The sequence below is a fragment of the Tarenaya hassleriana genome, unplaced genomic scaffold (genome assembly GCF_000463585.1).
Source record: "Tarenaya hassleriana unplaced genomic scaffold, ASM46358v1 Cleome24, whole genome shotgun sequence".
NCBI lineage: Eukaryota > Viridiplantae > Streptophyta > Magnoliopsida > Brassicales > Cleomaceae > Tarenaya > Tarenaya hassleriana.
In genome coordinates, this window is record NW_010965696.1 from 1,326,924 (window position 1) to 1,347,220 (window position 20,297).

Genomic DNA, 20,297 nt, shown 5'->3' on the forward strand with positions numbered 1-20,297 from the left:
GGTAAACCTTTCCTGCTTTCCTCGACCGGATTTCTGGTACTGCAAACAATTCGCTGCTTTTTCGTGTTTAGTATTGATCCGATGAAATTTGGGAATCTGGGTTTGCTTGATTGCTTGTCAATCTGATGGGTAAGACGTGATTATCGTGTGTTGTTTTGGGTGATATAAGAAATCATCGAGGAACCTGACGGGTAAATGCTTGAGTTTTGCTCGTCTTGAGAGTATTGATTCGGTGGGTAATTTGGTCGAACAGGTTGACGACTTTGTAGCTCAGACAAAAACTCCTGCGGGACACAACTTGGAACCAACACCATGGCACCTTTTCCCGCGTAAATCCTTCAGCGAGGCGACAAGGCATTCTCAGGCTTACCGCATCATCCAATGTTCCTACTTCTCTTGTCCGTACAACGCCGGAGGCAAAACGGAGACTCCTCGGTGGGTTTCTTCTGGGTCGGCTCATCTAAGGAATCGACAGCAACATCAGTGTCCGGATTTCTTCAGGTAAAATATTGATCATAGTTACCTTGTAGAACGCGAGTTTTCATCACCGAGCTTTCTGATTTACTTTACACCCACAAATCATATGAATTAGGAATAATATATACTTTCATAAAGTTCGGATTTTTTTTTCTCTTACAGTGCGAGATTTTCCTTTCACGAAGTTATAGATTCTCTGTGTATCTGTTTTCCAATCGTTTTTAAATTCTAGCCCGGATCTTGGTATAAAGAATGTCCTGCATTAAACATCTTGTTTCTGTTCTTTCTCTTTGCTGAAAAGCCAGGTGGATTCACCGGGACCTAGAGCCATGGTCGAAGACTGGAGTAACCGAGAAGCATGTGGAGGGGGCAAAGGCCTACGCAGCATTCCGGGTGCTGATACTGTCGGGGAAGCTGTATGTGGATCTGTACTACGCCTGTGTACAGAGCAGAATGATGTTCACCATATGGGGTTTTCTTCAGCTGCTCAAGAAGTACCCGGGTTTGGTGCCTGATGTGGACATGATGTTTGATTGCATGGACAAACCCATCATCAATCGGACGGAGCACCGTTCTTTCCCGGTGCCACTTTTCCGGTACTGCACCAACGACGTCCATTTCGACATTCCATTTCCCGACTGGTCTTTCTGGGGTTGGTACGGCTTCTCTCCCTGTAAATTCTTGATGATGGGATAAATCAAGCTTTGGTTTGAATTGAAGTAATGAGAAAGTGCTCAAATCAAGACACTCCTTATGTTTTATGCAGGTCAGAGACGAATATAAGGCCATGGGAAGAGGAGTTTGGAGACATAAAGCAAGGGTCCAGGAGAAGAAGCTGGGACAACAAGATACCGAGAGCTTACTGGAAAGGTAATCCTGATGTTGAATCGCCTGTTCGTCTGGAGTTGCTGAAATGCAACCATTCAAGGCGTTGGGGAGCTCAGATTATGCGACAGGTTCGCTTCTGATTATGGTTTTTCAATTCTGAATTATTCGGTTTATCTCTTCGCATTTGTGTTGAATGTCTCTGAGATACAGAACTGGGTAGAGGAAGCAAAAGCTGGGTTTGAACAGTCCAAGCTCTCCAACCAATGTAATCACCGGTTAGTCCCTCTCCCCCTGTCCAGCGATCGGAACTCGGAACTCGGAAGTGTGAAATATGAATCATTTTCGATACTGGATCCACATTTAATCTCACATACCCATATATTTTAGGTATAACTTTTTCACTAAAGATCGTCTCGTAAAGGAAAACTTTAAACTTGTGAGCAATCAAAATGTTCTTATAGTTGATAGACCACTATGGATGTGGGAATTATATGCTAAATGGCCTTTCTAGCCTGCCCAGATACCCTTTTTTGGATACCAACATATATATATATATATATATATATTACCCATTCATACAAAAATTTCATCACTTATAGGAGAGAAAACCTTTAAGCATATACTCCAATGGCCCAGCCCTACATTTGGTCGATAAAGAATCACTGTAGAACATTTTCTCTTGGTGACTTGACGATTGTCCCTTTGTGCCCGAAAGGTACAAAATATATGCAGAAGGGTATGCATGGTCGGTGAGCCTCAAGTATATACTCTCATGTGGTTCAATGACACTGATAATCACACCCGAGTATGAAGATTTCTTCAGCCGTGGCCTCGTCCCAAAGGAGAACTACTGGCCTGTCTCTCCCACAGATCTATGTCGGTCCATAAAAAACGCCGTGGACTGGGGCAATGCCAGCCCCTCTAAGGTATTATATTCCTCATACCCATCTTTCCTTTTTTTTGGCGAAGCATGACAATCCCGATTTACATTCTTGATTTCGTTCTCGGGTTTGATGGCTTTCCACAGGCAGAGGCAATAGGGAGAAGAGGGCAGGGTTACATGGAAAGCATAAGCATGAACCGGGTGTACGACTACATGTTTCATCTCATCAACGAGTACTCGAGGCTTCAGACATTCAACCCGAGGAAGCCGTCCTCAGCTAAGGAGGTCTGTCCGGAATCATTGCTGTGCTTTGCGGAGCAGAAAGAGCGGGAACTGCTGGAAAAATCAACGGCCGAGCTTTCCCGGGATCCGCCATGTAAGCTTCCAGAGGTAGATAGTGAACTGATGGAGAGATGGATTCAGCGGAAGAAGAAAACGATTGAAGATGTGAGGTCCATGGAGATGATGAGAACAGAGGGTTCCACATAGATATAAAGACTCTGTGGCAGAATTTTTTTTTTCTTATAACTTTGTTCACTAAAAACGCAAAATGTTGAAGCCATTTGAGAATAATGGAGAAGTTTTAGGTTGCATAGAATTTACATATTATCAATAATAATAAATAAAAAATAACATTATTTCAAACTCTAAATATAGTGTCAGTGAATTTTATTTTCGAAATTTGGGATTTTATTAGTTTTTTTTTTTTTTTTGGTGAATGATGGTGGTTACAGATATCAAAGTCTGATTATATACATAGATAAAAATCTTAATTACGTAGAAAGAACCAATTTGCCACATCTTCAGACAATTTTGCTTCATTATATTTATGCGTTTCTAGAAAGAAAAAAAAATACGAAATAAAAAATAACCGAACGGAAAACCCCTAATTGCAATCGTCGCGAGCCTTAGAAATGTTTTTTTTTTTCTGGCCTCCCATTAGGGAAGTTCAATATATATAACAAAACATGTTATAGATCAAGACACGGAATATTAAGAAAACGAAGCTAGAAACTTGGGAGAACAACGTCGTTGAATGGTCAGTTGATCTTCCGAGTGTCGGAAGGGTAGACGTAGAGATCGGGGTCGGTCTCGTAGAAGACGACGTCGCCGGCGTCGCTGACGTAATGATCCTTCCGAATGCTCGACACCAAATTCTCCAACAGGTGAAACGGTAACGGTCCCGACCTCTTCGGCTCCCTGTAGTATCTCCCCAGCACGCCCTTAGCCGCCCTCGTCTGCCAAATGAAACCATGTCCGAATTATTTCATTTCAAATTATTATTATTATCAATTGTTATTATTACGACAACAACTTACGGCTTCGACGAGGTGGTAATGAGGGATTTGGGGGAAGAGATGATGTACGACGTGGGTCCCGATGTCGTGGTGGATATTGTTGAAAATCCCGTAATCTCTATCCACGGTCGTTAACCCTCCACGTAAGTAACTCCATTCCTGCAGATAAAATCAATTTATTTATATTTCTTAGACAAATTTTTAAAAAAAACATATATGTGAAACAAACAGTGCAGTGATTTTAATTAAATTCACCTTGCCACGGTACCAAGGCAACTTTTCGTCATGCCCATGGTGATGCAAGTACGTCACGGCGTCCAACCACATCACAAATATCTGAAAAATAAAATAAGATATATTATATGATTATATATATATATACCAAAAAACATGGCGCATATAAAAAATATATATTTAAAAAAAAAGGACGCATAATTGGCAAAGTGAAAAGGAGGGCACAAGCAACCAATACCGTGTAAGGAACACCATAGACTTTGATAACATGAATTGGACCGACGACGACAGAGAAATAAATGAGGATGGCCACCATTACGCCCCAACACGCAGTCGAAGTCACCACGAGCCTCCTCTCGCTCGCTGCAAACAACTTGCTGTACGGACTGAAGTGCGACCCTTCCTTCCCCGGGCTGCGGTACCACTGCCATTTTTTTTATAAAAAAAAATGATAATAATTTACATATATACCATATAGTATTGTAAATTACAAAACCCAAAAAACCACCGGCTTACCAGATACAGAGGGTATGCAAGTATGGGGAACGGGACAGTGAATCTCAGCATCCGAGTCGTGTGAGGCAATTCCTTGTACACGCTTTCTGGCAACTGAGATTTTCAATTTACAACACGAACAAATTAATCACAGTATATTATATTTATATATATATATATGATAATATAGGAGTTACATCAAAATGATTAAAGAAGTACCGGAACCCAGGACTCGTCGTTTTCAACGTGGCCATGGTTCTGATGGTGTGTCCGATGGCTGATTCTCCTGCCACCCATTTTTCATGGTCACATATCTTTTCTGCTTTCATATTTTATTTATTTATATTTTCCGTAAAATCAATTTCATATGATGGGTCGTTCTCCAAAAAGATACAACGAATCCCATCATCATCGTCATCGTCATCATGTACAGCTAGGAAATTTCGCTTTATGCCCATAATCCATGATCTTTTCAAGTTTGCATATAAACAAAATTTGGAAATCAAATCCTAAATTTGGGTAATAGGGATGAGTAGAAAAACGACTTACCAGCCATGGTAAGGAACCAGGATGAACGAATGCAGAATGTGACCGACAACGCTGTTCAGCAGCGGATGGTCCGAGAAGCTCCCGTGGCCGCTGCCACATTTGCCCACGACCAGTTTGAAATATTCGTATGCATTTAATATTAATTTCTGGCCGACCATGATGTAATATTCAACAATGCGACGGTATTTTCCAATTGGAACTACTACTGTATTTTGACAAACACACGTTACTATCATAATTTTCGAGTATCAAAGAACTTGGAGAACAAGTTGGAAATTTTCTCTCTATTTTTCCTTCAAATCAAAGAATACATGGTTTATATACACAAACGAATGCAGGGAACGATCCCAAAATCTGACCTAGACCTATAAAGGCTATATATCAGAAAAAACACTTGAGATGTTGTATAGGTGTAATAGCTGTACTATTTGTCTGCTAAAGGAGTAACCCAAAAACCAGTGCTTGAGCTTCTAATACTCCCCCTCAAGATGGAGAATACAAATTGTGTATTCCCATCTTGGAGAGGAGATATTGGTAAGGCTCAGTAGCAACTTGCTTCGTTAAGACATCAGCAATTTGTTCAGAGGAGGAAACATATATCGGCTTGATGAAACCAGATTGCACATGATCTCGAATAAAGTGACAGTCAATTTCCACGTGCTTCGTGCGTTCATGATGTACCGGATTGTTAGCGAGGTGGATTGCAGATTGGCTATCGCAGAAGATCGTAACAGGTTGCACTTGAGGAATCTGCAGATCAAGCATAACATTGCGAAGCCAGAGTATTTCACATGTCGTCTGAGCAAGGGCTCGGTATTCAGCTTCGGCGCTACTGCGGGAAATGGTGACCTGTTTCTTGGCTTTCCAAGAGATCAAGGAGCTGCCCAGAAAAACGCAATAACCTGTGACAGATCGACGAGAGTCCGGGCAAGCCGCCCAATCTGCGTCGGAGTAAGCTGAGAGGGACAGTGAAGAAGAAGCGGGGTAGTAAAGACCTTGGGATGGTGCTCGCTTCAAATAACGTAACACTCGAAATGCTGCAGTGAGGTGATCAGATCGTGGTTGAGCCATAAATTGTCCAAGCTTGGTAACAACAAAAGATATATCAGGTCTTGTAACAGAGAGATACACAAGTTTCCCAACCAATTGTCTGTAATATGTTGGATCAGACAATAATTCCCCAGAATTTTGGCTGAGCTTATCACGGATATCGAGTGGAGTATGGACAGGTTTTGAACCAAGATATCCATATTCCTCCAATAGCTCCAATGCATATTTCCGTTGACAGAGATGTAAACCAGAAGAAGTGCGAGCCACTTCAATCCCCAAGAAATAACGCAGGGGTCCGAGATCTTTGACCTGGAAGTGAGTCTGTAACAGATTTCGAGCAGAGTTATGCAGAATCTCATCATTGCCTGCCAGAATTATGTCATCGACATAAACAAGAGCTGTTATGATGCTGGAGCCAGATGATTTGATGAATAAAGAGGAATCTGCCTTCGACTGACGGAATCCCGAAGCAACCAGAACTGTCGAAAGCTTCATATGCCACTGCCTAGAAGCCTGCTTTAAGCCATAGATAGAGCGATGCAGTTTACAAACAGTCGAAGAATCAAGGTGCTCCCCCTGAAGTTCAGAATACCCAGGTGGCGGAAGCATATATATCTCTTCAGTCAGATCGCCATTGAGAAATGCGTTAGAGACATCAAGCTGTGTAAGAAGCCAATTTTGGGATGCTGCAACAGCTAACAGAAGCCGGACTGAAGTAATCTTTGCTACCGGACTGAAGGTATCTAGGTAATCAATGCCTTCGAGTTGGGTATACCCTTTAGCCACTAAACGAGCTTTGTGGCGTTCAACACTTCCATCAGCATTATATTTAGTCTTGAAGACCCATTTCGATCCAACAGGATGTTTGTCCGGTGGCAAAGTGCAGAAGCTCCAGGTTTTATTTCGAGTCAGAGCATCAAGTTCAAGCTTCATGGCATTTCTCCATGATTCAGATTTGACAGCCTGATGGTATGTTTTAGGTTCAGGGGTAGTGAGAATGGACAAAGCAAAGGATTTGTAAGGGCTCTTTAGGTGAGAGTAAGTTAAGTAGGAGGATAATGGATGAGATGTGGATGGTTCAAGAGATAGGGGTTTGTCATGTTGTAGGAGATAACAGTGGTAATCAGCCAAGTAGGCTGGAGGCTTGGTTGCTCGCTGTGATTTTCGAATTAGACACTGAGAATCAATGATCTGAGGAGAAGGAACAGAATCTGTAGAAGAAGGAGATAGAGCAGAAGAAGACAGTTCAGAAGAAGGTGGACGTGAAATTGAAGAAGGAACAGAAATGTGAGACTGGAAAGGCGTAAAAGGATCAGAAGAATAAGATTCATAAAAATGATAAGGAAAAGACACAGCAGATAAAGGGCTAGAAGAATGAGAAGATGTATTCGTGTCTTTAAATGGGAAACTGGACTCATGAAAGACAATGTCCCGAGATACCGAAATTACATTGGTGGCAAGGTTTAAAACGCGATACCCTTTTATACCAGATGGATATCCGATGAAAACAGAAGGTAATGCTCGGGGAGAGAATTTGGTGCGGTCTTTAGAGTGGGTCGAAACGTAGCAAAGGCATCCGAAAACCCGAAGATGGGTATAGGTGGGTTGTTTATGGGTGAGTAGCTCATAAGGAGATTTGTGGTTAAGAATTTTGGAGGGGGTTCGGTTGATCAAATATACGGCTGTTTTAATGCATTCTCCCCAATACTCAAGTGGAACATTAGACTGAAAAAGTAAAGCCCGAGCGACGTTAAGTATGTGTTGGTGTTTACGTTCGACAACCGAATTTTGTTCGGGCGTGTAAGGGCAAGAAAAATGATGTTGGATGCCTTTGGATTTCAGTAATTCGGTAAAAGATAACTCGGGAGCATTGTCGGACCTGATGGTTTTGATTGTCTGTTGGAACTGAGTAGAAACGTAATGTAGAAACTCAGGGAAAAGAGAATGAACATCAGACTTTGAATGCATCAGATAAACCCAGGTTAAACGAGTATGATCATCTACCAAAGTAAGAAAATACTTGTGACCATCAAAAGTTTCCAAATGGAAAGGGCCCCATACATCAAGGTGAACTAAATCAAAAGGAGCAGGGGACCTATGGCCACCAACCGGAAAAGAACAACGATGCTGTTTCGCAAGTGGACAAACTGAACAACTACTGTGATTGTTCTTTTTGATTGAAAACAAAGGCTGAGAAGAAGTAGTTGAAGTCTGAATATGATATGTAGATGAGTGTCCTAGACGCTGGTGCCAGAGCTCAGCATCGGAGATAGATAAAGCTGTACAGAGTTGGGGTGGAATGACAGATGCATCAAAAAAACTTGTTTGCACCGTCAGCGTGTATAGGTTGTTGATCTGGTTACCCTTCCCAATCGTCAAGTCCCGCGTAGGGTCCTGGATTAGGTAAGAGTCATGAGAAAAAGTAACAGTAAGTGGAGTATTTCGAGTGAGGGCTGTAATACTTAGAAGGTTAAAACAGAAAGATGGAACAAATAGAACAGAATCTAGGAACAGAGTATCAGATAATGGAACAGTTCCTGATTTATCAACAGGCAGTTGATCACCATTAGGAAGAGTAATGGTGATCGGAGAGATACATTGAAGGTCAGAGAATAATCGAAAATCACAGCAAACGTGGCTACTAGCACCTGTGTCAAGAATCCATGAGGAAGCGGGCAAGTATCGGTTCGGGGATAAAACAGAAAAGGTAAATAAGTGAGGAGAAGTGATACCTGGGGAGAGGGAAGACAAACCAGAGGTTGAAGGAGCTGTCAGACCTGAATCAAGGGAGTGAATGCCAAGACTCTTGAGCTTAGACTGCAGTTCATCGAATAAAAGCTGGGCCTTTGCCAGGGAGCTTGAGCTTGAACCACCATCAGAAATCCCAGAAGTAACTGGGTTCTTTGCAACCATATTAACCGAGTGGTTTGGAGAAGGATCTGTAGGCATCTTAGGTTTGGGTAAAAGCGGGGGTTTTGTCGAGGAGGAGAATGAACGGGAAGAAGCTGGGTACCCATGAAGTTTGTAGCAACGGTGGATGGTATGACCCAATAAACCACAGTGGCTACAGTGAGGTCTTGGTCGGCTAGGTGGGGAAGAAAACGAGGGTCGTGGTTTGGTAAAAGAGGGCATAGGGGTAGAGGCTTGAAAGACAACAGAGTCGGTGGGTGAAGCAAACACTTTCCGTTGGTGTTCTTCTTGGGAAATAAGGTTATAAACCTTGGTCAGAGGAGGAAGAGGGTCAAGCATAAGAATGTGTCGACGAGCTTGACTGTAAGAATCGTTGAGTTTCATCAAAAACTTAACGACCTTCCGACGTTCCAAGATCTCAAGAAGCTTGGTGTTTGCATTACAAGAGCACCCACCGCAAGAACACAGGGGATAAGGCTCATAGTTGTTGAGTTCTTCCCAAAGAGAGTGAAGTTTGGTGAAGAATGAGTTTAGATCCAGAGCACCTTGTTGTAGAGTCTCGATCCGCTGCTCAACACTGAAAATTTTTGAAACATTGCTCTGCTTGAACCTTGTTTCAAGCGTCTCCCAGATCACCTGAGCATCATCCAGGTACAAGATCAGACTACCAATATCAGACGAGACGGAGTTGGTCAGCCAGGTGCTGACAAGGGCGTTGCAGCGAAGCCATGCACCGGAGTCCAGATGGTCGTCAGGTGGCTTCGCGACGGTACCATAGATGAAGCCCAACTTGTTCTTGGTGGTAAGAGCTTTAATCACAGATCTCGACCAGAGATTGTAATTAGTTTCTCCAAGAAGCTTCTCGGAAACAAGCATAAGGCTCGATGAGTCGGCTGGGTGCAGAAACAGAGGGTTGAAATAGGGATCTGGGTTAAGAGTAGTGGTGGTTTGGGTTGCAGAAGAAGAGGCTCCCAAAGAAGAAGCCGCAGAAAGAGGGGGTGGTGTTTCGTCGGCCATAGTGATGCAGAAGAAACACAGAAAAGGAAATCACCGAGAGCGGAAGAACGAAAGAGAAAGAAGAAATGATGAAGAAGAATGAAAGCAAGGATCAGTGAAGCTCTGATACCATTTCGAGTATCAAAGAACTTGGAGAACAAGTTGGAAATTTTCTCTCTATTTTTCCTTCAAATCAAAGAATACATGGTTTATATACACAAACGAATGCAGGGAACGATCCCAAAATCTGACCTAGACCTATAAAGGCTATATATCAGAAAAAACACTTGAGATGTTGTATAGGTGTAATAGCTGTACTATTTGTCTGCTAAAGGAGTAACCCAAAAACCAGTGCTTGAGCTTCTAATAATAATCGAATCTTTTATGTTTCCAAGATCTCGAATACTGCCCACCGCATAATTACGAGACTGCCCTCGAATTCAGATTCAAGAAAACAAAATAAAAATAAATATATTAATATAAAAAGGAGATCCGTAGGTACCTAGACCAAAAAAAAACAATACCCGGATCCAATCAATTATAATAATTGAATGTAAATTGAAGAAACCATACAACGTACGCAGTAATAAGACAGTGCATTAAGGAACGTACCGAGGAGCAAATACAAAAAAAAACATTTTTTTTATTTCTATTTTTTAAAAAAAATGAAATGACGTAAAAATGGGAAAAGAAAAATTTACCAGTCATGGCCGAGGACGAAAATGGCCCAAAAGAGGGTTCCTTGAGCAACCCAATAGAGAGGCCAGAAGAGCCAGCTGCCGGCGTAGACGGCGGCGACGGCCAACAACGCGACGGAGCAAACATCTCTGGCCACGTAGCTCATCGACCGCCACGTGTCCTTCTCCCAACAATGCTTTGGAATCGCCGCCCTCACGTCTCCGATCTTGAACGGTGGCTGAGCACTCGGGTCGAATACGCCGTCGTTTTGCTTCCCGCCGCCCATTTCCACCGCCGCAGAGAGAGAGAGAGAGAGAGAGGGAGAGAGAGAGTTTCTGCAACTTGGTTCCAAATTAGGAGTATGGCTTTGTATATATAATAATAGAAGGAGAAGTGTGGACGTGAAATGACTGTACTGTACTCACGAAAAGACTTTTAGAAAGAAAAAAAAAAGATATAGTAACTGAAAATGAATAGAAAAAAAATAGTAACTGAAATGGAGTTAATGATGATGTTCACGTGAAAACATTATTTTTTTAGTGAATGGTGTTTATTAAAAAGGCAAAGAGTTGAAGTAGATATGCTTGTAATTTGGCCGAGGCAAATGTATGGACATGGAGATGGAGGAGGACCATATATAAACAAACACACACGGGGACCATAGTTCTATGTACGTAACGGTCCAAAATATACATACCTATAGATGTATATGCATTCACATTTCCCAATATTATATACACATATGTGTGTGTGTGTGTGTTATGTATGTTGTCTATATATATATATATATAGTTAACATATTGTTTTTTCAATTAAACTCTTAATCAAAATTTTAAATTCAAGCGTGGTTTTTTGTAAAATTAAAAATATATGTATAAAAAGGTCACATTTTGTTAAATTTATATAGAAAAATATCATTTTCTCTACGTACTAATATAAAATTTCGGGAGCACATCTTTTCACTTGCATTCCCCTTTTGTATTAAGAGTGAAATTATAAAATAGTTTATTGGGTGAAAGATTAATTGCCTATAATTAATTAATTAATATCACATTATTAATACATTGCAGACAATTTTGGTAAGATTGTTTTCTAATATCAACATACCGCGGAATGGAGATTAATTATTGAAATAAGATGTATAAATAGAGAAATATGTTTTGAATGTGCATGTTTTATTTTAAATTAGATAATGACATATTATTCATTAACGAGACCATGTTTTAAAAGGCGTTATTTTCGGAAAGCGTGAAAGGTCATGCGCCGAGCATTTATTAGGTCTATTGGAGTTTATAACAAACAAACCACGCAAAACCTGCCGTTTACTCCTCCGTATATATTTTTTTTATTTATATGGACAACAACACAAATAAATAAATAAATAAATAAAATCGGCAAAAATGTGATGAAAAAAATATGTAAACCCTTGTAGTCCACATAATTATGAAATAACGGGGATATGACTACAATTGCTTAATTGTATTAATAAAAATAAATAAATTTGGTACCATACGATATAAATGTCTTGAATGTGCATTTCTCAACACCAGGGTGCTTTAACTAACTAATCACATTCTAATGAGATTAAAATAGAAGACATTAGCTCGATTTTAATTGAATTGCGATGGATATACAAATATAAAATTAGTATTAATCTTTATATAAATAAATTGTGTGAAACGAGGCGTACAAAGCTTTTGGTCCGACATCATGAATGCCTAACAAAATGTGTGATTCCACGGTGATGGATGAATGGAAGGAGGGTAGGTTGTGTAAATACTAAGAAAGTGTTGAACAAAAGGAGATGGGATGTTCGTGTGGCCGACAAAAAGCGTTTAAAACGCGTCGTTTTAATGAGTTCTGTCTGTACGGTTATGCAAAACGACGCCGTCTTTTAACCACGATTAGTGTTTGTTTTTTTTTTTGCTTTTTTTCTATTACATTAACATGCCTTTCTAAAAATGTTTTTTTTTTGGTTGGTCCATTAATATCTTGTCGTGATGATTTGGTTCCCCGTAATCATGTATACGCATAGCTTACATGTATATATTCTTTCTTTCTTTTTTTGTCAAAACTTACATGTATATATTCAAGAGAATTTTTCTTCCTTTTGGGGAAAATAAGAGCCTGCAAATGTTGAAAATGAATCATTTGTGCTGAATTTTTTTCGACATAATTATTGCACTTCAAGTAATTTTTTGAGAGAAATCCGAACACATGTACATAATTTCTAGTGAAAATTTTAAATAATTAAAATATATAATAATATTATAAAGCATCTATAATTATATATATATATATATATATATATATATTGGATTTAATAAAAAAATATTTTATCTTAAACTCCGCAAGATAAGTGAGGCTATATATATATATATAGCGATATTGACAAAGAAATCACCTTTCATCTGAAGAAATGTGGTACCAACTTTCTAAAAAGAACATTTTATTGTCACTCAGTGTGCCAACGTAGACGGCGAAGAAGCCATCGGACCGCCACCGAGTCCCATCTTCTGTCCTAACAGACCGAGCTGCTCGACGAACTCACTTCCTGTCAGAATCTCTGTTGCTCCGTACATGACGTTCTTCAGTGTCTCCTGTGAAATTTTTATGATGATAATGATAACCTTTTATAGTTTCGGGGTTTTCCCCCTAATACACGTGATCTACACATAATATTCAATGAGAAGAATCATGTAAAATCCTTTTACCATGTGTGTTTTTCTCGTGTTCGATGGTTAGCTTGTATCTAGTTGTTAGTAGCTCAATAATAATATATTACGTCTTAATATTATATATATATATATATTATGGCTGGATAAAATATTTTAATATTACAAATATTTATATAACAAAAAACTTATATATATTTATAATTTTTTTATAAGGTATATTTATATGTATCTTTTTTTAATAGTTTTGAGCCATTTACCACTAACAAATGTTTTGAAACCTCCCACTACTTTTAACCATCAGCCACTAACTCCATATGTATAGATTTAATCACGACCCATTTTGTTGATTAGTTTATTTCTTCTAAATAACATAAATTTTGCCCGAAAATAAAAATCTTCGGAATGGAATCTACAGGAAGGTTCCTCCAAAGAAGATGAATTCAAAACTAATAAAAAAAGAGAAGATTTTTTCCGACATCGACGTGATTGTTTATTTGGTTTCCCAGTTTGCATAGACCGCATCAGGTTCAGACACAGTGAGATCGAAGTGGAGAGGATCAGATCACAAACCCAACCGTACCACGACAATGCCACTACTCCGTTTTACTTCTTTTTTTTTTAAAATGCCACTACTCCGTTACATATATATATATATATATATATGTGTGTGTGTGTGTGTATGTGTGAATATATGCATATAATTACTTGTTTTTTTATTGTATTGGTTGGCAAATGCGACTGAGATAATCTACAGCTAATATACATGCATATACACCCATTACTATATTTCGCCGTTTTTAATATTATGTTGCAGCATATACAGCTAATATACATGCATAGATTTAATACGATGTTTTTTCCCCTAAGAACATCATCGTGGTTTCTATATATTCTGATTCAAGGTTTTTTTTTTTTTGATAATATGTGATTGCATGTCGAACATTGATTATAACTACGCTTTCTCGGGCTCTTTTCAAGAAGAATATTCGCAAAATCACGCACATATATACGGTTGTATGCAAGACGACAAACGTATGTAAACAGGGGAATATACGTACGTGCATGTGTGATTACTGACAAGAACACGTGACTATAAGATCCCTACGTTGTTAACTTATACGAAAACTTTATAAAACGGAGACCTTTTTTTCTCTATTAGGTGCTCTGCGCATAAAATCCAAAGACACACACAGCTCTCTGAAAACTTGCCCTGAAAATAATAGATTTGAATTAATCCGTGTATATATATATATGTATATATAATTTGTAAATCAATTATTTATATATAATCGATTTGAATATATTATGTATATTTTCCTCTGAAAGATTCTTTAACATAAACCCCCAACGAGAACCAAGTACTCTGTAGACACAAGATTTGTATACAAAAAAAAAATTACTTTTTACTTTTTATATATACATAAAAATTGAAAGGGTTTGGATTCGATTTGGTACGTGTCGAAATGACGTCGTTTTAACGTGCGCCGGCGTTTATATAATTGTATAATAATATATAGTGAGCGAATTTATTTGTTGTGATCGATCCATTCTCTCACAACGTTTTAAACTTCAATTTGAATACTCCTGTTTTTTATAAAATAAAGAAATGAGAAATAACGAAAGAATAAAAAAAAGGTATCTAAAATGCAAATATTATGCAGTTGTGAGAATTATTTGTTTTTAAGATACCATAAAGAGGACAACAATAAAAATAAATAAATAAAACAGAACATTAAACAGTAATAGAATTAGAAAGCGATGTCATAATACATATGTATATACACATATATAACGGGATACCACGACGGGGCCCAAATTAAAACGGACGTTATTTGTAGTTTCTGTTGGGCCTCGTCCAGTTTTTGGGCCCACATTCAAATACGTGGTTACAAAACCCATAGCAATTTTATTACTTATCGATTGTTGGACGGTGATCCACCTCTATCATACCCCCATTTCATATTTTCTTCATATTAAAAAAAATCTAAGTTATTGAGGATAGAGTTCGACAATTTGTGGTTAATAACTGAATAATTGAATCAACTGCAGTGATTAATAAATATGAAAAGAATTTGATATAAAAAACGAATTGGTTATGTTTTTTTAGAAAAAAACGAATCAAATAAAAAATAATCTGAAAAATAAAATGTTTATTTTATGAGTAAAACGGAAATAGGCGAATTTAAATATAATCAAACCAATCCAAACTAAAATTCGAAATATCCACATCTTGTGGACCAGATGAATTTATTACAATACACTAAATAATGATTAGTGTCAGTTTGGTTTTATTGGCATACACGTTGAATCGGAAAATCCTAATTCAAATTATTTTTATATTCATTAGTTCAAAATCTTAAGACTTATGATAATAAAGCACGTGATCCAGGTGCTATAAATCCGAACATCACCTTTTTTTATTACATACCGCTTTTAAAACTCTCATTGTTATATAAATATAAATATATATATATATGTGTGTATAATTGTGTTAAGAAAATTACTAAAACAAAATTATTCAAGTGATGAAATATATATTTAGACTGTTGTCTCAACCTCTTCGGCCGCCGCCACCGCGCCTGCCTGGGGGATCGTGTCTGCCGTTGGCCGACGGCTCGTCGTAGTCATTGGTTCTGATCAACAAGAGCGACCTCCCTTTCACCATCCCCTCTTCATTTTCTGTCAATGCATTATTATTAACATATATATATATATATATATATCTACGTTAACAAAAAAAAACATATATATATATATATATATATATCTACGTTAACAAAAAAAAAACATATATATATATATATAAAGAAAACATATATATACGTTTGTTTCCTTTATAACATCGATACAATTTTTGTTTGGTTCTCAATGGTCAACGCTTCATCAAAGTATATGAACAACATAAACTTGGAATTAAATATTTTTAATCATATATATTATAGAGTTTATTAGTTGACGTATTAATTACATGATTTGTCTGTAGCAGTAAGCTTTAATTAAAAAAATAGATTTAGATGTTGACAAGAGGAAACAAATAAAAAAAGATTTGGCCGTGTGAACCTGTCCTGAGCCGAGGAAGACAATCTCGAGCTTCGCGTTCCAAGTTGGGTTTATTAAAAAATAAAAAATGTAATGAATTTTATTTACAAGTTAAACTTTTTTTCGGGAACAATATTTGTATTCTGAAAACTCATTATGCTTTGTAAAAAAAAACGGCTTTACATATTTGTACATGTTTGACTTGAAAAAAACACGAATATAATTCTTGAAAAATAAAGGTATATGAGATATATTTTGCAAATAAAGCTTCAATGCAACTATAATTATTTGATATATAAATTACAACTAATAGTAATACGTCAATGAATGACATATTCGTTAGTTTCGGGAACTGAGACATGAGCCTCTGATGGAAAGATTCGACGTGCCCATGCACTGACAGACCACCATCACGTATTAAGTTGATCTCTCGAAACGTGTGAATGCAATTTCTATCTATATATATACACACACACATATATATATATATATATATATATACACTCAAGGAACTAACGAATACAAGTTGCTATAGTTAGTCGACGCAGTTAATTCATTTTCGGAGGAAAAAAATGGATTTGACTATGGGGATAATAATTAACGATACCATCTCTTTAGGGTTTGAACGAAGTCAAAAAGAGAAAAAAAAAAAAGTCAAAACGTAAAACGCGTATACACTATTAAAGAAATCGATAGACATTCGGATATATGTATATGCACGTTGTAAGATGATCATATCATATTAATCATCAAGGGCGATTGAATTAATGATAAGTGGTTTAATTAAATTTGTTACGTTTGTAATTTTGAAAAGTATATTATTATCTTCTAATCGTTTCTAATTCATGGAAGAAAATGGAAAAACAAATTAAAAAAAAAGGAGGATAAATACCAGAAAATGAAAGCGTGAGTCGAGCAGAAGAGATGATAGCAAATGTGAAGAAGATGCATACACACATCCGAATTGCCGCAGAACCCATCTCTCTCTCTCTCTCTCTCTCTCTCTCTCTTCGCGAATCTTATATATGAATGTCCCCTCTACTCCTCTATTTATAAACCCCAAACGTCCTCACCGTAATTTAAACATATACTTTTATATATAAATAAACGTGACGTATGAATACGTATTGAACATGTTTCCGGTCCCGGATTAGTCTAACCTCGGTTACAAAAAAAAAAATATATATATATATATATATATATATATATATAATATAATAGTGAACTTATAGATCTTTTCGGCATTAGTTTCCGGTTTATAACAAAATGCGTATCCATCACAAAACTAAACTAAACGAAAGTTTCGCTTTTATATTTAACATATGGAAAAATACATTATTGCCGTAAAAAAAAACGGAAACATACATATTACAGTTAAAATGCGTTTGAGGACGTGGCGACACTTGATTGGATGGAGGGGTTGACCACTAACCTTCAGATGCGTCGTGGAATCCACACTGCGAAACACAGCAAGAGCCGAGCGAGCATTGTCTCACTTTCCAATCAAAAGTCAACGGTTTTGCCCTAAAAGGGATTTTTGGACTGTTGAAATAAAAGCAAAGTTCTAAAGTTGCGATCATGTGATATTTAATTTATTATAATGAATCCACCTCATTATTTACCGACTTAAGTGCTCTATTCTAATATCAATCAATGGATTGATTGAAGGGGGAAAATCATGCACTTAATGAAAGAAAATGAATCTACCACTACATTAATTAGTAATATGAGTTTGTTTTTTTACTATGGTTATTCTCGGATCGAAAATTTAACTAGTTAGCGCATCCGAATGATAGTAGTTACAGTACTCCGTTATAAAAAAATATATATACATTTCAAATTACACGAGTAATATAGAAGGTTATATTCTAAATTTGAGTTTCAGTTCGGTGTTTATATATATTGACTGCACTTCAAATTATACGTGGGAAGAAAATGAGCATGTCATCAATTGAGTTATACAATGTTATAAATGATGCTATCATCTCCGGGTTATCAAGTACATTACTTAAATGTTTCAACATGAAATTACAATTACAAGGACGCACCAGATCCTTTGAATCCGTATTCAAATTTTATTTCTAAATATGCAATGACACACACACACCAACGATCGCTTTCGGAGATTATGTTGTTTGGCTTTCCATGTCCTCTTGCGCTGCCATGGCTTGCCCACCAAAAATTTCTGATGATTGTTCATGTCGCTTTCGTTTCTGACTTTTTTGCCTTTCTTAATCACAAGATTCATATATATACAGAGAGAGATGCAAATGCTGTTATAAATAATGCATGCGAAGTTGGTCATGGCACTGTCTTCTTCTTTGGGATCGGCTTTATTGACTTTGGATTAGACAAAGGCCAAAAACGGAAAGAGTCAATATGCACCGCACATCGAGCAGAGAGAAAGATATCGTTTCAAAAGTCAAACGCCATGTCAAAGATCTTTCAAACGTGACCTGATGCAATGAAACACAATGAACAATACATGAAGAAATACATGGCATCTCTCTCTCATCGCTGATTTCGGTTAGTTGTCGCAATCTTCTCGAATTTTAATACACGATCTCAAATCTTAACTAAATACCAAATTAATAATCGTTTGATGAAGAAATATTAAGAATTAAGAAAGTCCGTACAAAATTTTCTACGGGTTCAATTCTCAAGAGGAATTTCAACGATTAGCCGAATCAAAACACCAGTCTCTTGGACCACAGTCTGCCAGTTCAAAGCTTATCAATCAATGTTATGTGAGATTATCATGCAATACATAGTAACCCAGAAAATTCAAAGACAGACCCAGAAAAAAACGACATAAACCCTAAGAATCCAGAGCAACAGAAACAGAAAACGAAAACCCACAAAATCCGGTGAAATCTCGAAGTGAATCCACATGAAGATGAGCCGAAGAACTTTGTCGACGAACAAGGGAGGGAGGGGACGGGGAAAGTGCAGTAACTGGAACATCCGCGGTCGGTTTCGGGGATCAACGACGAAGAATCGAGACAAGTCGTGGGCTTTGGGCCCATAGAAGACTTGGTCAAAGCCCGATTATTAGATGGGCTTTGGTTTTGTAACTGCTTTTTGTTTCCTTCTCCTGTTTCCTGTAGTATAATTTTCGATTCACGAATAGTTTACTATCATAATTCATAACCCCACCAAACGAGAATTCGATTATCAATATCAAATCAATTTGCAAAATTAAATAAGTATGTAAAAACTCCCTACACAATCGACGAGCAAAAGTTACAAACTTTCGTCGTTTGTGATGCAGTCCATGATCTAAAAATACTTCGTATCGGTTTCTAATCCACTTCAAATATGTATATATATATATATATATATACATACATACATATATGATTTTTTGTGAATGCCAATTTGCTGCATAGACAAACACACGTTTAATATAAATGTTGCGAGACAGACGTGTTATGTTGTCCGGATCCTACACCCAAAAACACTACCAAACACACTCATATATAGTTGCCCACTTGACTCGAATTTAAAATGATTGATTAATACGGTATGTTCATTATTTTAAACGTGATTCAATTGCTTGTTCTTGGAGACCAAAAAATAAATTTTTAAACGGAGTTCGTGGAATTTACACGGATATGATGAAATTTATATTAATAAAAAAAAAGGTATATCCACGTCCACATGCAACACCCGCAAACTGAAGTTATGAGCTGCACTCGTTGTTCATATATATATATATATATATATATATAATACAAGTAGTAATTATTAGTTTATAAAAAAAAGTAGTAATTTTAAGAATTTAGCTACTTAGAAATCAAACTAAAATGCTTGAATACTTATTATCAAGAGACCCATTGGAGATGGTCTGGTGGTAAGGACTAATGAGAACACAAATGACTCTGGGGGCGACTGGTTGCACCGCTGCCACCCGCAAAAGGAGCGGTTGCGATTTCTGGCGGTTGCGGACGATTGAAAAACTGACTGGTTGAACCGCAACCAACCGCAACCGCAACCAAACTTGTGTTTTCTAATCGCAGCTTCCAACTTGCGTTTTGGTAGCGGTTTCCTGCGTTTTGACAAAAAAACTAAAATATTTTTATTAGAAATTATATAAAACATTAATATATATATTGGTGATGATTTTGTTTAGTGTTATGATTTGATATTATTTTTTAGTATTATATTTTAATAAAAAAAATA

General features: G+C 37.4%; 2 protein-coding genes across 2 annotated transcripts in view; one reads left to right on the top strand and one right to left on the bottom strand.

Annotated features, from left to right (window-relative positions):
* The window catches only part of LOC104815804 (O-glucosyltransferase rumi homolog), a 3,113-nt gene extending 327 nt beyond the window's left edge, over positions 1 to 2,786 (top strand). Inside the window, exons 2-7 of the mRNA XM_010544361.2 lie at positions 241 to 501; positions 783 to 1,133; positions 1,244 to 1,433; positions 1,516 to 1,580; positions 2,021 to 2,231; positions 2,333 to 2,786. Of these exons, the coding sequence (XP_010542663.1) occupies positions 241 to 501; positions 783 to 1,133; positions 1,244 to 1,433; positions 1,516 to 1,580; positions 2,021 to 2,231; positions 2,333 to 2,677 (1,423 nt within the window). The 3' untranslated portion in view covers positions 2,678 to 2,786. The remainder of the gene's footprint in view (positions 1 to 240; positions 502 to 782; positions 1,134 to 1,243; positions 1,434 to 1,515; positions 1,581 to 2,020; positions 2,232 to 2,332) is intronic.
* Positions 2,787 to 15,337: 12,551 nt separating this feature from the next.
* LOC109116766 (protein PSY3-like) lies at positions 15,338 to 17,130 on the bottom strand. The gene is made up of 2 exons (XM_019202771.1): positions 17,008 to 17,130; positions 15,338 to 15,755 (listed from the first exon to the last, which is right to left on the bottom strand). Exons 1-2 carry the CDS (start codon positions 17,093 to 17,095, stop codon positions 15,628 to 15,630), a joined length of 216 nt encoding a protein of 71 aa, XP_019058316.1. The 5' UTR covers positions 17,096 to 17,130; the 3' UTR covers positions 15,338 to 15,627.
* Between the last annotated feature and the right edge of the window lie 3,167 nt (positions 17,131 to 20,297).

Excerpts from the sequence above, each read along its gene's own strand:
- LOC109116766 (XM_019202771.1), bottom strand. The coding sequence starts at position 17,095 with ATGGGTTCTGCGGCAATTCGGATGTGTGTATGCATCTTCTTCACATTT. Across the intron at positions 15,756-17,007 it reads ACTCACGCTTTCATTTTCTG|AAAATGAAGAGGGGATGGTG; the intron begins GTATTTATCCTC and ends ATGCATTGACAG.